This window comes from Tachyglossus aculeatus, chromosome 12, assembly GCF_015852505.1.
Source record: "Tachyglossus aculeatus isolate mTacAcu1 chromosome 12, mTacAcu1.pri, whole genome shotgun sequence".
NCBI classification, from domain to species: domain Eukaryota; kingdom Metazoa; phylum Chordata; class Mammalia; order Monotremata; family Tachyglossidae; genus Tachyglossus; species Tachyglossus aculeatus.
In genome coordinates this window covers 8070273-8085827 of record NC_052077.1, presented here as the reverse complement: position 1 = coordinate 8085827, position 15555 = coordinate 8070273, and the positions used below count along the sequence as shown (strand labels likewise).

Below are 15555 nucleotides of genomic sequence, written 5' to 3'. Positions count from 1 at the left end.
GGAGAAAAGGTGCAATCTATCATCATCATCAGTCGTATTTATTGAGCGCTTACTATGTGCAGAGCACTGTCAGTCGTGATGGACACATCTTTTAGACTGTGAGCCCACTGTTGGGTAGGGACTGTCTCTATATGTCGCCAACTTGTACTTCCCAAGCGCTTAGTACAGTGCTCTGCACACAGTAAGCGCTCAATCAATACAATTGACTGATTGATACGTGCTCCTAAATCCAGCAACGACATAGGTGTCAAAAAGACAAGCTGCAAATTCTCGGTGGATTTATTTTATAATTTAACAAAACAAACACATATACAATCACGACCTTCATCAGGACCATTAGCAATGCATTATATTGAAACTATGCTGTGTAATGTACCCAAGAATGTTCTTAAAACATGTTTTTGCCACAGGCACTGAAGGGACGAGAGGCGTTATTACGAAAATTTTAAGTTTTTCCTTTCCGAATGGAGATCCAAACCCTCAGCAACATTAGAAAAGAATGCAATTAAGACTATTTCATGCCGAGAAACACATTTCCAGGCCTCCTTTGCACTTCAGAAAACTACTTGGGTATAAATGAATACAGTCACCCCATATTCGGGTTGTTGTTAAAACACCAAAAAAGCCCCTCTAGTTCTGAAGAAACTCATCCTTTCCCATAGTTTGCATTTAAACAATGGTACGTGACGAGTAGATTTGGACAGTAAAAAAAATCTAGAAACCCAGTAAATGCATGCTAGTAGAGATCTGTACAAAGGCATTCCTGTAAAAAAATTAAGGCCAAAGTTGTAAACTGCCCTTATTTATACAAATTTACTCTTAACCCCCCTGACCAGGATTGTTTTGGGGTTAGATGGTAGATAAAAATTTAATCTATAATAGTCAATCAAACATTGGAGTGCTTCTGAAAGGAGCCATATTGACATCAACGCAATAAGCGTTTTTCTTCCCTTTCACTGTGTTATCACAAAGAGTTGAACTGTTAACCGGATAAATCAGTTCACTGACGGCTAATCTGCATAGGCCAGGACCAAAAAAAGAGAAAAAAAACACCCCAAACTGCCTTTTCCTCAGAGGCAGTCCTTTTATCTAAAATTACCTACGTAGACAGCAAAGAATACTGTCGTAACCCTGCATATTTTCCTGGCCAGAATGGGTTTTAAATAGACTGTAGCTAATAAAAAGTCCATATTTTACCTGAGTTCCCAACTTTTTTTAAGGTATATTTTAAGGAGATTTTGATTCATCGTTCAACCCACACAATTCCTGATTCAAATACTCCTGAATCATATTTCCAGTCACCCTACTTAAGAATCAACTGCCATCAATTGAGCTACGAAGTTCAGATTAAGTAGCAACAAGTTAAGAAAAGAACGCTGCCTAGTTAGGAACTTAAAAGCAGTAATTATTACAAAGAGTTATAAAACTGTAAAAGTTAAGAAAAACACACTGGGTGTCCTCTGAGAAATAAAATGTACAAACTCATCTTGCAGCGTGCAAGACAATACCTCGGAATTGGATTTACCACAGAGCGCAACGGCCTAAGCAACTCAGTTTACAATGCCGCACGGTGAAAGGGAAAAAACAAAATCAGTGTCCAGTTGTCGAAAGCTTCCGATGAGAGTTGCTGTGGTCTCTGGATGCTGGGAATGATCTGATAGAAAGGATCCAATTAGCTGGGGCGATTCCTCTGGTGCCATTTTCTTCCCCTTCCGAAGAGGAGTCAGAATTGTTGCTTTTCTTAACAATACCTGGGTAATCACAAAGTTACACTGGAGCAAGAACAGTGTGAACGATTTGCCATTTACACAAAATCCCAACATCACTTCAGCTGACAATTTCCCGGCTTTAACCAAAGCCACATACAAACTGATGCACGTGGGACAGGGACCGTGTTTACCCAAATTAACTGTATCTACTCCAGTGCTTAGAACAATCAATCAATCAATCATATTTATAGGGTACTTACTATGTGCAGAGCATTGTAGACAGTGCCTGACCCACAGTAAGTGCTTAACAAATACCTTAAAAACAATAAGACTGACTGGTTTGAATTCCATCTTCTCTTTTTATCTTCTGGAAGTGGAGCACTGAAGGAGGAGGAGAAACAACTGGGCTTGGATAACTCACAAACTAGATCAATTTAGTCCTTGGGCAAACAAGGATTGACTGTAAATTCAAAGAGCATCCACTCCGAAGTTCATTGCAACGTGATCGAGTCACTCAGTTGGAAAAAAGCCGCCTTCTGCAGGGGTTACTTACTTAAATACACAGATTCATCATCACATAGCATGGTTACCAGGTGTCAAACCACAGGTCGTTTAGCCATTTTTACTGTTGCACATAAATAATGACAAGACAAAGGACAGCCACTAGTCCAAGAGCTTGGAAGCCAAGGAACCACAGCAGAAGCCAGAAGAAAATGACTATTACGGGTTCCACAATCCGTTCTCCAAAATACATCCTCGTGAAACCCATGCTGATCAAGCTTTTATTCAGTTCACCAAAAAGAGTTCCCATCTTCTTGTAGTCATCTATAACAGGCTCCATGGAATGGTCTGGCAGCTCCTGAGTATCCTGCGGAGAGACCAAAAAGATAAATACAAAAGAATCCAGTCAGAGGTTCAAACCTAGTCACTTTTTGGCCCAAACGATCAATGGCTTTTCTTAAATGCTTACTATGTGCAGAGCACCGTGTTACACACTTGAGAAAGTACAACACAGAAGTGTTGGCAAACACGATCCCTGCTCTCAAGGGGCTTACAGTCTAGTGGCGTTTACAGTGTGGTCTTTTCAGAAATAGGGAAAACACAAATAAATCGATTTACGTCCTAACTCCCGTAGTACAAAGAAATGCTACCATAAATCTTTTTTTAATGGTATCTATTAAGCGCTTACTAGGTTGCCAGGTATTGTACTAAGCACCGAGCTAGATCAGTGAGATTAGGTTGGACATAGTCCCTGTCCCACATGGGGCTCACAGTCTTAATTCCCATTTTACTGATGAGGCAACTGAGACCCAGGGAGGTAAAACGACTTGCCCAAGGTCACACAGCAGGAAAGCGGTGGAGCCGTTTTTACTGATTAGAACCCAGGTCCTTCTGATTCTCAGGCCCGTACTCTATCCACTAGGCCACACCGCTTCTCCATCAATTGTCCTAAATTTGTCCTAAACACACCTCCATATGTTGCATATATGTATATATGTTTGTACATATTTATTACTCTATTTATTTATTTATTTATCTTACTTGTACACATCTATTCTATTTATTTTATTTTGTTAGCATGTTTGGTTTTGTTCTCTGTCTCCCCCTTCTAGACTGTGAGCCCGCTGTTGGGTAGGGACTGTCTCTATGTGTTGCCGACTTGTACTTCCCAAGCGCTTCGTACAGTGCTCTGCACACAGTAAGCGCTCAATAAATACGATTGATTGATTGATTGAAACTCTCATTGCTAAGCCCACATTGCCAATACATCTCAAGTGTAAAGAAAGAGCTAGCTTGTTAAGTGGAAACTTCTTTCATCTAATCAAGAAGGTTTGTTTGGAGAATCCTAGAAAATCCCTGTTGTACGCTCCCAGAAGTTTATTTCTGTCATACCTATTTTTTTAAATCTAGCCTCATAAAGGTTAGCGTCACAGAAGAAAGTCCATCATTCATCAGAGTAGACTTAGAAGGATACGAGGAAATTAATTCATCAGTCAATGGTATTTCTTGAGGGCTTACCTTGTGCAGGGAACTGTTCTACCAGAAAATGAAAGAAGGATATTTATCCGAATCAATACATGTTTTGCACAGTGATTCATCCTTTACTGTTCTTAATTTAGCCCTATTTCATAACAGCACTATGGCATTTTTATACCATTATTTCTACTCTGGGTCTCCACTCCATAATGGTCTAGGTTTGTGGCATGAGTCGAGTTTAGCTTGGCTCAGCCATCTCACACCTTTTGCACTCCAACTCCACTGTACCCCTCAATCTTAAATGTATTCTGACTGACATGAATTACGGAGATTAAAAGCCCATTTCGACAGCTGTTTGGCATTGGCTAATGATGGATCTCGGGTATGCCTGAATGCATTTTTCATTATTTCTCTTGGAAGCTCTGTTTCATTTAACACTCTTTCAATTATTACTCTTTTCATGGAACTAATTAAAGAGCATCATTGGGAAGTCCCTGTATATTATTTCATGACCATGGGTTACATATACCACTTGTACAATGACATGGAGAAGTTTAATGTGGTCCAGTAGAATGGGCTTGGATCTGGGAGACAGTGGACCTGGAATCTAATCCCAGCTCTACCACTTGTCTCCTTTGTGACCTTGGCCAAGCCACTTAACTTCTCTGTGCCTCAGTTTCCTCATCGGGCATTCATTACCTGTTCTTTCTCCTACTTAGACTGCGAGCCCTATGTGGGACTGAGATTGTGTCCAAACTGATCAACTTGACCTTGGGCAAGTCATTTGTCTTCTCTGGGTCTCAGTTACCTCATCAGTAAAATGGGAAATAAGACTGTGAGCCCCATGTGGGACAGGGACAATGCACAACCTAATCTCACTGATCTAGCTCAGTGCTTAATACAATACCTGGCAACCTAGTAAGCGCTTAATAGATACCACTAAAAAAAAAAGATTGATGGTAGCACTTGTACTACGGGAGTTATGAAGTAAATTGATTTACTTGTGTTTTCCCCGTTTCTGAAAAGACCACACTGTAAACGCCACAAGACTGTAAGCTCCTTGAGAGCAGGGATCCTGTCTACCAACACTTTTGTGTCAACCCCTTCATTCATTCATTCATTCATTCAATCGTATTCATTGAGCGCTTACTGTGTGCAGAGCACTGTACTAAGCACTTGGAAAGTACAAGTCGGCAACATATAGAGACGGTCCCTACCCAACAACGGGCTCACAGTCTAGAAGAGGGAGACAGACAACAAAACAAAACATGTAGGCAGGTATCAAAACCGTCAGAATAAATAGAATTACAGCTATATGCACATAATTAACAAAATAAATAGAGTAATATGTACATTAACCCCTGCGCTTAATACATTGGTCAGCACATGGTAAGTGCTTAAATACCACAATAATTATTGAATCCAAAAGGTAAAGAAAATGAAGTTGATTAGCTGAAAACAGAGGATGGAGATTCCATGTGAATCTCATTAGCTAAAAAGAAAAAACAGCAAATTTACGATGGCATTGATTGAACACTTTGCTCCACACACCGCATTAAACACTGGACTAGATATAAGAAAGTCGGATTGGAGACAGCCCATATCTCACATAGTGTTCACAATCTTAGAAGGAGAGAGGGCTTGAAGAAAAATACACAGATAACAGCCAAACTATCATATGACTTCATCAAGATTCCTTCTAGGAACGGCACAGCGCAAAACATTCCACTTATTAATAATTCAGGCAGCAATCAATACGGCTTAAAAACCACCTTTTAAAATGACCTAGCTAAATGTACATCTTAAAAGGATATAAATGTGCATCTGAAGAAACAAAATGCATAAGGAGAGACAGTGCAGAGAATAGGGTTGATAATGGAAATGATCATTCTTCAACAGTCTTCTATTAGGGCTTTGGGGTGGCAATCTTATTTTTTGGTAAGAATATCTTTGGGGTCTGAACTTGCTCGAGGAACTGATCATTGGATAGAACAAGGGAAAGCATAACTGTCCCCGCTATGAAACTAGCTCCAATGTAGGCCACGATAAATCAAGAATGAACTACTACAACTGACAGCTGATAAGTGGTCTTGCCAGCATGAGCTGACAACCGTTATGTGATTCTTTGACAGTCGGCGACTAAGGTAAAAAAAAAAATGTAGTCAGGTGTCTCATATATTCCATCAATCAATCAATCGTATTTATTGAGCGCTTACTGTGTGCAGAGCACTGTACTAAGCGCTTGGGAAGTAAAAGTTGGCAACATGTAGAGACAGTCCCTACCCAACAGTGGGCTCACAGTCTAGAAGGGGGAGACAGAGAACAAAACCAAACATATTAACAAAATAAAATAAAATAAAATAAATAAAATAAAATAATAATTAGCAGGACTGCCTCTAAGGACTTGCTGACACTTCAGAGGAGGGGCCAATCAGTCTCTTGGAAAAGCAGCGTGACTTAGTGGATAAAGTACGGGCCGAAGAGTCAGAGGACCTGCGTTACTGTACTAAGAGCTCGGAAAGTACAATTCAGCAATAGAGAGAGACAATCCCTGCCCACACCGAGCTTACAGTCTAGAAGGGGGAAGACAGACATCAAAACAAATAAAAAGGCATCGATATCAATAAATAGAATTACAGATAGATACACATGAAAACCAGTAAACAGGCAATAATATAAATAGAGTTATAGATATGTGCATATATACACAAGTGCTGTGGGGCGGGGAGCACATAGAGGAGGATAGAGGAGAGGGAGCGAGTTGGGAAGGAGGGGAGGGAGGGGGAACTTAGTCTGGGAAGGCCTCTTGGAGGAGGTGAGCCTTCAGTAGGGCTTTGAAGGTGGGGGGAAGTATGGTTGTTTGGCAGATTTGAGGAAGGAGGGCATTCCAGGCCAGAGGTAGGACGTGGGTTAGAAGTCGACGGCCGGACAGGTGAGAATGAGGCACAGTGAGAAGGTTAGCACCAGGGGAGCAGAGTGTGAGGGCTGGGCTGTAGGAGGAGAGAAGGGAGGTGAGGTAAGAGGGGGCAAAGTAATGGACAGCTTTGAAGCCAATAGTGAGGAGTTTTTGCTTGATAAGTAAAGCATAAGGCTATGTCCGCTGTGGGACTGGGGTGAGCATCAAAGTGTTTTATGGGGTACAGCTAAGTGTAGAGGGGAGAGTAATTAGGGGAAGTGAGGGCTCAGTCAGGGTTATATAAAATTATTTTGACTTTAGGCCAAAGGCCACAACCGAGTGAAATGAGAAATCTAATTAGGAGTGATTTGCAAACCATTATCTAAATCCTGCCAACCATTAAGACAAGGTGAAGGATCTCAGTTGGAGAAGAGGTTTTAGTAGGGAGGTTGAAGAGCTGAGTTTTGGTGAGCTTAAGGTTGCCAATAGGACAGCTACGTTGGGATGTCCTGGAGGCGAGAGGAAATGCGTGGCTGCATAGGAGGTGAGAAGTAAAGGCCAGTGAGGTAGTTTTGGGGAGTCTTCATCATTGAGGTGGTGGCTGAAGCCAAGGAAGTGGACGAGCAACCCAAAGAGGAGAGGGAAAAGTGGGAAGAGATGGAGACCCAAAATGGAGCCCTTTAGGACAACTACTGCTAGGGGGGTGAGAGGAAGAGGAAAAACAAATCTAGAGGGAGTTGAGGAACATTCGAAGTATGAAGGCCGCAGATCTCTCCTAGGCCTCTTTTGCTTTCATCTGAAGGATAGAGGCAGCAAGGCAAAAGAGAGAAGAAAAACTTGAGGTAATTTCTAGTCACACAGGCCCATTTCCTGTCATCTAATGTACTCGGACTGCCAACTGCTTTTCTGGCTTCGACCCGGTAGGGAGTCAGAAGCCATTAAGTTTGGCTTTTATGATGAATTCCCCATCTCTGTCACACAGAAGAATAGGCCCGAAATCACAGCCCACCCCCGAAACTAAAATTCTAAACCCTGTTCTTAAAGCAGAGAAGAATGACCGGGTTCCAGTTCAGCCTGGGCATGTCGGTTAGGCAAATGTGCCGGACGAACGGCCTCCACAGCAGAAGACGGAAGATATGCAAGGAAACAGCAAGGGCTTGGATCATTTAGGAGACTACGGGGGCCACACAGGGTTGAAATAACCTGCCCTGCAATGGAAATTCACTCATTCATTCAATCGTATTTATTGAGCGCTTACTGTGTGCAGAGCACTGTGCAGGGAAGCAGCGTGGCTCAGCGGAAAGAGCCCGGGCTTTAGAGTCAGAGGTCACCGGCTCAAATCCCGGCTCTGCCACTTGTCAGCTGTGTGACTTTGGGCCAGTCACTTCACTTCTCCGGGCCTCAGTTACCTCCTCTGTAAAATGGGGATGAAGACTGTGAGCCCCACGTGGGACAACCTGATCACCTTGCAAATTCCCCAGCGCTTAGAACAGTGCTTTGTACATAGTAAGCACTTAATAAATGCCATCATTATTATTATTAATAAGGGCTTGGGAAGTCCAAGTTGGCAACATATAGAGACGGTCCCTACCCAACAGTGGGATCACAGTCTAGAAGGGGGAGACGGAGGGAAACCTCAGTTACCTCCTCTGTAAAATGGGGATGAAGACTGTGAGCCCCACGTGGGACAACCCGACCACCCTGCATCCCCCACCGGTGCCCAGAACAGCGCCCTGCACATAGCAAGCGCTCAAATGCCATCATTATTATTATTATGATTACTAAGTTCACATGGGTAGTACAAGTTGGCAACATATAGAGACGGTCCCTACCCAACAGTGGGATCACAGTCTAGAAGGGGGAGACGGAGGGAAACCTCAGTTTCCTCATCTGTAAAATGGGGATGAAGACTGTGAGCCCCACGTGGGACAACCCGACCACCCTGCATCTCCCACCGGTGTCCAGAACAGCGCCCTGCACATAGCAAGCGCTCAACAAATGCCATCATTATTATTATTATTATTACTAAGTTCACATGGGTAGTACAAGTTGGCAACATATAGAGACAGTCCCTACCCAACAGTGGGTCACAGTCTAGAGGGGGGAGACAGAGGGAAACCTCAGTTACCTCATCTGTAAAATGGGGATGAAGACTGTGAGCCCCACGTGGGACAATCCGAACACCCTGCATCCCCCATCGGTGCCCAGAACAGCGCCCTGCACATAGCAAGTGCTCAACAAATGCCATCATCATCATTATTATTATTATTATTACTAAGTTCACATGATCTCCCCACTGTTGGGTAGGGACTGTCTCTATGTGTTGCCAATTTGTACTTCCCAAGCGCTTAGTACAGTGCTCTGCACATAGTAAGCGCTCAATAAATACGATTGATTGATTGATTGAAGATCGCCATCACTCTCCAGCATCGTGGATCATGTGGGCTCTCAAGCGGCAACGCCTCCAGCAGCACCTTGCCTCCAGCAACAACGAGTCAGTATTAGTAGTGCCACTGACACGGGAACTCTCCTTCAAGGGTTTTGGGAACTCAAACCACACAGGTTTGAGGTTAAAGTGCCTCTGTACATCCACCCACCCACTGAGTGTTACAATATTTCTAGCCAGGAGACCTCTCCCAGACTTCATCCGGCCCGTGCTCCTTCCGGCAGGTCCCTTCCAACCATTAATTGGCGAAAGCACTCAACAGCCTTCTATTTGTAACAATGCCTGTGATAGAGGTGTTTACAGGGAAATCACAGACACAGGCTGGAGGAGGAGGAGGAAGGCTCGGCAGTTTCCCTTGGTCACACATTCCAGTTTTTCCTGTCATTTAACGGCAGGATATTGTTCAGGGCCAATCTGAATTAGACTGTTGCTACTGACAACCCTCTAGACCAGTAAATATCCGTTCATATACCTACAGATCTGGTGTGGAAATGAAAAATAATTTTGCCTGGAACTCTCATTATGCACATTACTTCAGGCTGATATTTACTATTCTATTAACTTCGTTACTGATCTGCACATAGCTATAATTCTATTTGTTCCGACGATTTTGACACCTGTCTACATGTTTTGTTTCGTTGTCTGTCTCCCCCTTCTAGACTGTGAGCCCGTTGTTGGGTAGGGACCGTCTCTATATGTTGCCGACTTGTACTTCCCAAGCGCTTAGTACAGTTCTCTGCACACAGCAAGCACTCAATCAATACGATTGAATGAATGAATGAATAATAATGATGGTATTTTTTAAGCACTTACTATGTGCCAGGCGCTGTTCTAAGCGCTGGGGTAGATATAAGGTAGGTTGGAGATCGTCTATGTCCCACATGAAGCTCACAGTCTTAATCCCCATTTAGCAGATTGAGGTAACTGAGGCCCAGAGAAGTGAAGCGACTGGCCCAAGGTCACACAGCAAACATGTGGCAGGACAGGGATTAGAACCCAGATCCTTCTGACTCCCGGGCCCACGCTCTATCCACTAAGCCACGCTGCTTCTAACAACAGTGGGTAGACATATTCCCTGCCCACAATGAGTTTACGGCCTAGAAAGGGAGATAGATATTAGTATAAATAAATAACAATAACAATGAGGATGGCATTTATTAAGCACTTACTACGTGCAAAGCACTGTTCTAAGCGCTGGGGAGGTAACAAGGTGATCGGGTTGTCCCACGGGGAGCTCAAAGTCTTAATCCCCATTTTACAGATGAGGGAACTGAGGCCCAGAGAAGTGAAGTGACTTGCCCAAAGTCACACAGCTGTTCTCTGTCTCCCCCTTTTAGACTGTGAGCCCACTGTTGGGTAGGGACTGTCTCTGTATGTTGCCAACTTATACTTCCCAAGCGCTTAGTACAGTGCTCTGCACACAGTAAGCGCTCAATAAATACGATTGATTGATTGACAATTGGCGGAGTCGAAATTTGAACCCGTGACCTCTGACTCCAAAGCCTGGGCTTTTTCCACTGAGCAACGCTGCTTCCCTATATAATTTTTAGATCTATATATAAGTGTTGTAGGGCTGAGGGTGGAGTGAATACCAGGGGCCCAAAAAGTACAGATGCAGAAGGGCGAGAAGGTTGGGGAATGGAGGGCTTATTTGGGGAAGGTCTCTTGGGGGTACGTGACCTTGATACTCTCAACCCCTAGTAGCCCCCATGGGTTCATTTTATATGCTGTATAACTTTCTCTTATCTGAAATTTACTTTAACGCCCGCCTCCCCCACAAGACTGTAAGCTCCTTGAGAGCAGGGATCGTGTCCGTTAATTCTCTTGCATCCTCCCAAGCAACTGGTACAGTCCTTTGCACACAGTAGGTGCTTGATAAATACTATTGGTTGATTGACTTCTCTGGAGACTGCCGTGGATTTATTCCATCTTCCCAGAAGTGTTGGGAAGACATAGAAGGAGGGAAAGATAGAAGCGGTCATTCTACGTGCAGTTGCTGATGTCACTTCCATTTAACTTCAGAAGTCTTTCTCCCGGGAAATTTTTGCCACACTGGGAACTCAGGAGACCGCACTGTGTCCCACCCTTCATTCGTTCATTCAGTTGTATTTATTGAGCGCTTACCGTGTGCAGGGCACTAGACTAAGCGCTTGGGAGAGTATGATATAGCAATAAACAGGCACATTCCCCGCCCACAATGAGTTTATAGACTAGAGGGGGAGACAGACATTAATAGAAATAAATAAATTAAAGATATTCCGGTAGTTGCGAAGTTTCAATAACCTTGTCAACCCTGTACTTATTATCTCCTCCAGATCTGACCTACAGGCATCTTATTTTTATTGGTCCCGAGTATACAGAATGCAGTACAGGTACCTCAACTTGAAATCCCATTCTGTCTCTCGCTTTCTTTTAGACTGTGAGCCCACTGTTGGGTAGGGACTGTCTCTATGTGTTGCCAATTTGTACTTCCCAAGCGCTTAGTACAGTGCTTTGCACATAGTAAGCGCTCAATAAATACGATTGATGGATTGATTTCATGTGAGAAGTGAGAGGGAAAAGCAAAGGGGTGAAAAATCGTGAATAATGAAACCGTGCACAAACCCACCACTCCTGAAGATTAACTAATTGTGCCCAAAATAGGTTATTAATGCCTACATTTCTTCAACCAATCAATTATATTTATTGAGCACTTACTGTGTGCAGAGCACTATATTAAGCCTTCCATCCTCTGTTCCAGCCTTTCAAATCTGCATTCTGCACCCTCTCCTAATACCTTCCTCCAACACTGCAGGCATTTTTAATCAATTGCATTTATTTAGCAATCCCTGTGTGTAGAGCACTGTACTAAGCGCTTGTTAGAGTACATTTTAACAGAGTTGGCAGGCACATCCCCTGTCGACAATGAGCTTACAGTCTAAGGAAGAACAACTTAGGAAGAACTAGCCAGGGCTCACGGAGTGAAAAAAGACAAGTAGTTACCATGGCCCTACAGAAGCCGTGCTTGACATATATTTGGAAAAACTACAGCCTCCGGCTTTCCCACCAGATGATTACAAACTGGGAAAGCAGTCACTGTACCAGAGCAAAATATACCCTGAACGAAGACATACCTTTGTGGGGAAGTTTAATATAGCAAAATGGATTTTTCTACTTAGTTCGCAGAAGGGTTCATAGAAGGCTTTTTAAGTTTGAGTTTATTGTGGAGACCTTTAGCTGAGGAAAGCAGGCAGGAAAATGACTTCAAGCTAAAATAAATCCAGTGACTGCAACAACGTGGAGATATTTTCAGCAACTGAGCACAATTCACAATCACTTTTTGTAGTGGGTAGAATTAAGATTCAAACTCAAAGGAAAAAAAAAAGGCTTCAAGGAAGAATGACTAGATACGCTTTTGGCCCAAAAGCAAAAAGGAAAGAAAACAACTCCACACTTAAATAGATTACAGACGGTAACGTGCAGATGGTACAGGTTTCTGTTCCAACACTGCACATTCGTTTTAGGTTCTTGCCAAGTTCATTCGTTTTGCGTGAAGCCCCAGTGTGAGAAAAGTTAAGGGCCCAGTTTCCTTTAATAATACTGCAAAGAGCACAACTGCTCACCCTTAGTCACTTGAAAAGAAAGTGCTACCAAATGAACAAACCACTAACCACTTTATTTTCTAACAATGAAAGACAAGAGCAGAATTCACAAAGAGAAGCTGGGAAAATGTAACTTTATAAAAGACTCTCTCCCCAGATCTTCCCATCGAAAGTGGACACAGATGAACAAATATTTGGTAGTGAGAGAACTACTAAAGAGCAACTGAATTGGAAAAACAACAACAAAAATTGCATTGTGTTCTTCTAATAGGACTAAGAAGGGTATCCTGGCTAGGGGAAAGAGCAGGGGACTGGGAATCAGGAGTCCTGGCTTGACACCCCAGCTCTTTCCCTGGGTTGCTGAGCAACACTGGACAAGTCATATAACAACTCTGGGCCTTAGTTTCTTCATCTGTAAGATGGGGATAATATATCTGCTTTCCTTCCTTAGGCTGTGAGACTGTGGGCAACAAGGATTGTGTCTGATCTGAACACATCCTATCAATCCCAGACCTTAGCACCATTCTTTGGTGTTTAGTAAATGCTTAATAAAAACCCTAAACCCTAATGGTATTTACTGAGCACTTCCTGTGTGCACAGCACTGTACTAAGCACTTGGGAGAGTACAGTATAACGGAGTTGGTAAACTTGTTCCCTGCCCACAATTACTGTTATTATTATTATCAAGTACTGTCAAGTTGTTTCCGATTCATAGCAACTCTATGGATATATTGTCTCTAGAACATCCTATCCTTCCATAATTCATAACCTCGCTAACGGTTCTTCCATTATCGTTGTTATGGTTTCTTTCTATCTAGACGCTGGTCTGCCTCTTCCACGTTTTCTCTGAACTTTTCCAAGCATTAGTGTCTTCTCTAGACAATTAGTCCGCCTGATGATGTGTCCAAAATATGCTAATCTAAGTAGAGTCATTTGGCCTTCCAAAGACCACATTGGCTTAATTTGCTCCAAAATTCACTTGTGTGTTTTTCGGGCAGTCCGTGATATTCGCAAAAGCCTTCTCCAGCACCACATTTCAAAAGAATCGATGCTCTTTCTATCCTGTTTTTTCACTATCCAGCTTTTGGATCTGTACACTGTCAATGGAAACACCAAAAATGGATGATTTGTATTTTTGTGGCAATTGTTATTTCAGCAGATTTCATTATTTTTCCAGGCTTTTCGGAGCAAATCTTCCTAACATTAATCTTCGGCATACTTCTTGATTACTAGTTCCTTTATTTTTGATTATCAATCCCAGGAAAGAGAAATTGTCAACTATTTCGATAGGCTCTCCATCTGGTATAAATGTGTTAAAACTTCCAGTTGTCATGATCTTTGTTTTCTTGACATTCAAATGCAGGCTCAACTTTTTGCTCTGCTTTTTAACTTTTAATAATAAGCCCTTCAGATCTTCTTCACTTTCTGCTAATAGAGTTGTATCACCATCAGACCATTTAATTGCATTAATACGGAACCTGTATGCCGGACAGGAGACTACAATAAGAACAGAATATGGAGAAACTGATTCATTTCCCATTAGTAAGGGTGTAAGACAAGGATGTATATTATCTCACCTGTTCATTATTCCTAGTAGAATAATACTTTTTATATCTCCTTACCTCCAGAGAAAAAAAATAGGCATTTGTGCATGACTACATTATATTTCATTATTCTATTCCTCCAGCTACTGACCTGTTTCTGAATGCAACTCAAAGCATTAAATCTACTCTATCCAACCCTACAACTTTAGATCCTGGTTCCTTGTAGGTTGCTTTACTCCCTGTGAATCATCATAAAATCAATCGTATTTATTGAGCACTTACTATGTGCAGGACGTTGTACCAAGAGCTTGGAGAAGTACAATGAAACAGAATTAGGAGACACGTTCCCCGCACATAACGAGCTTACAATTTAGAGGGGGAGACGGACATTAATATGAATAAATCGGTAATTTACAACATATAATTTAAAGCTATGTACATAAGTGCTCTGGGGTTGGGGTGAATATCAAATGCCCAAAGGTCTCAGATCGAAGTGCACAGACGATGCAGAAGGGAGACCGAGCTGGGGGAAGAAGGCTCCATCAGGGAAGATCTGTTGGAGAAGATGTGACCTTAAAAAAGTTTTGAAGGTGGAGAGAGAGGTGAGTGCTTTGAAGACAAAGGTAAGGCGTGTCTGTTCGATGTGGAGGTGGACAGGCAGCCATTGGAGGTTCCTGAGGAGTGGCGTTCCCTGGACTGAACATTTTTGGTGATAAATTATCTGCGCAGCAGGCTGAAGTGTGTACTAGAGTGGGGAGAAACAGGAGGGAGGGTCAGCAAGGAGGCAGATGCAGTAGTCAAGGGTATGAACCTGACCCAGAGGTTAGTAGTCTGATAGGGAGAAGGTGTTAACTCTGCTGGATTGCTCGCTTCTTAATGGTTCTGTACCCCTTTCTTGAAATTCCCCAAGAAATATCCATGGTCCCGAACTGACCGTGCTTTTGCTCCAACTTCTGAGTCCGCTTGGCTAGGCCGTTTTTATTTACCTATAGAAAAGGTTGTCAACTTCCTGCAAGCAAAACCAAGGGAATACTAAATACTTTTGAAATACAATTTCTGTGGGTAAAACAACTCCATGGGGGCCTTGAATGGAACAACCACATTTTCACTTCTAATGTGATGTTATCTCTTGTTCACTGTAAGCAAACTGTGGTATTTTGACAAAGCATCTGGGCAGCTACCTCTTGCTTTATCGTGGCCCCGTGGTCATCAGGGAGTCAATCAATTGTTGTCCTCTGACTTTCAGTCCGATAATGGGGGCTGGTAATTAACCTTTCTTTGGTCGAACTTGACTTGTATTCAACTGGAAAATCTCAGGTGAAGCAGGACTTCCTGGCCTATTCTTTATGAGCATAATATGAAGATCGATGTAAGTTTGTCAGACGCTTTGTTTTCTGTATAT

At 42.7% G+C, this 15555-nt stretch overlaps 1 protein-coding gene across 1 annotated transcript in view; it reads right to left on the bottom strand.

The window, feature by feature from the left end:
* Nucleotides 1-261: 261 nt before the first annotated feature.
* The window catches only part of FAM241A (family with sequence similarity 241 member A), a gene marked incomplete at its 5' end in the record, with an annotated part of 35036 nt that continues 19742 nt past the window's right edge, over nucleotides 262-15555 (bottom strand). The window contains 2 exons of the mRNA XM_038755325.1: nucleotides 262-1751; nucleotides 1970-2577. Of these exons, the coding sequence (XP_038611253.1) occupies nucleotides 2332-2577 (246 nt within the window). The remainder of the gene's footprint in view (nucleotides 1752-1969; nucleotides 2578-15555) is intronic.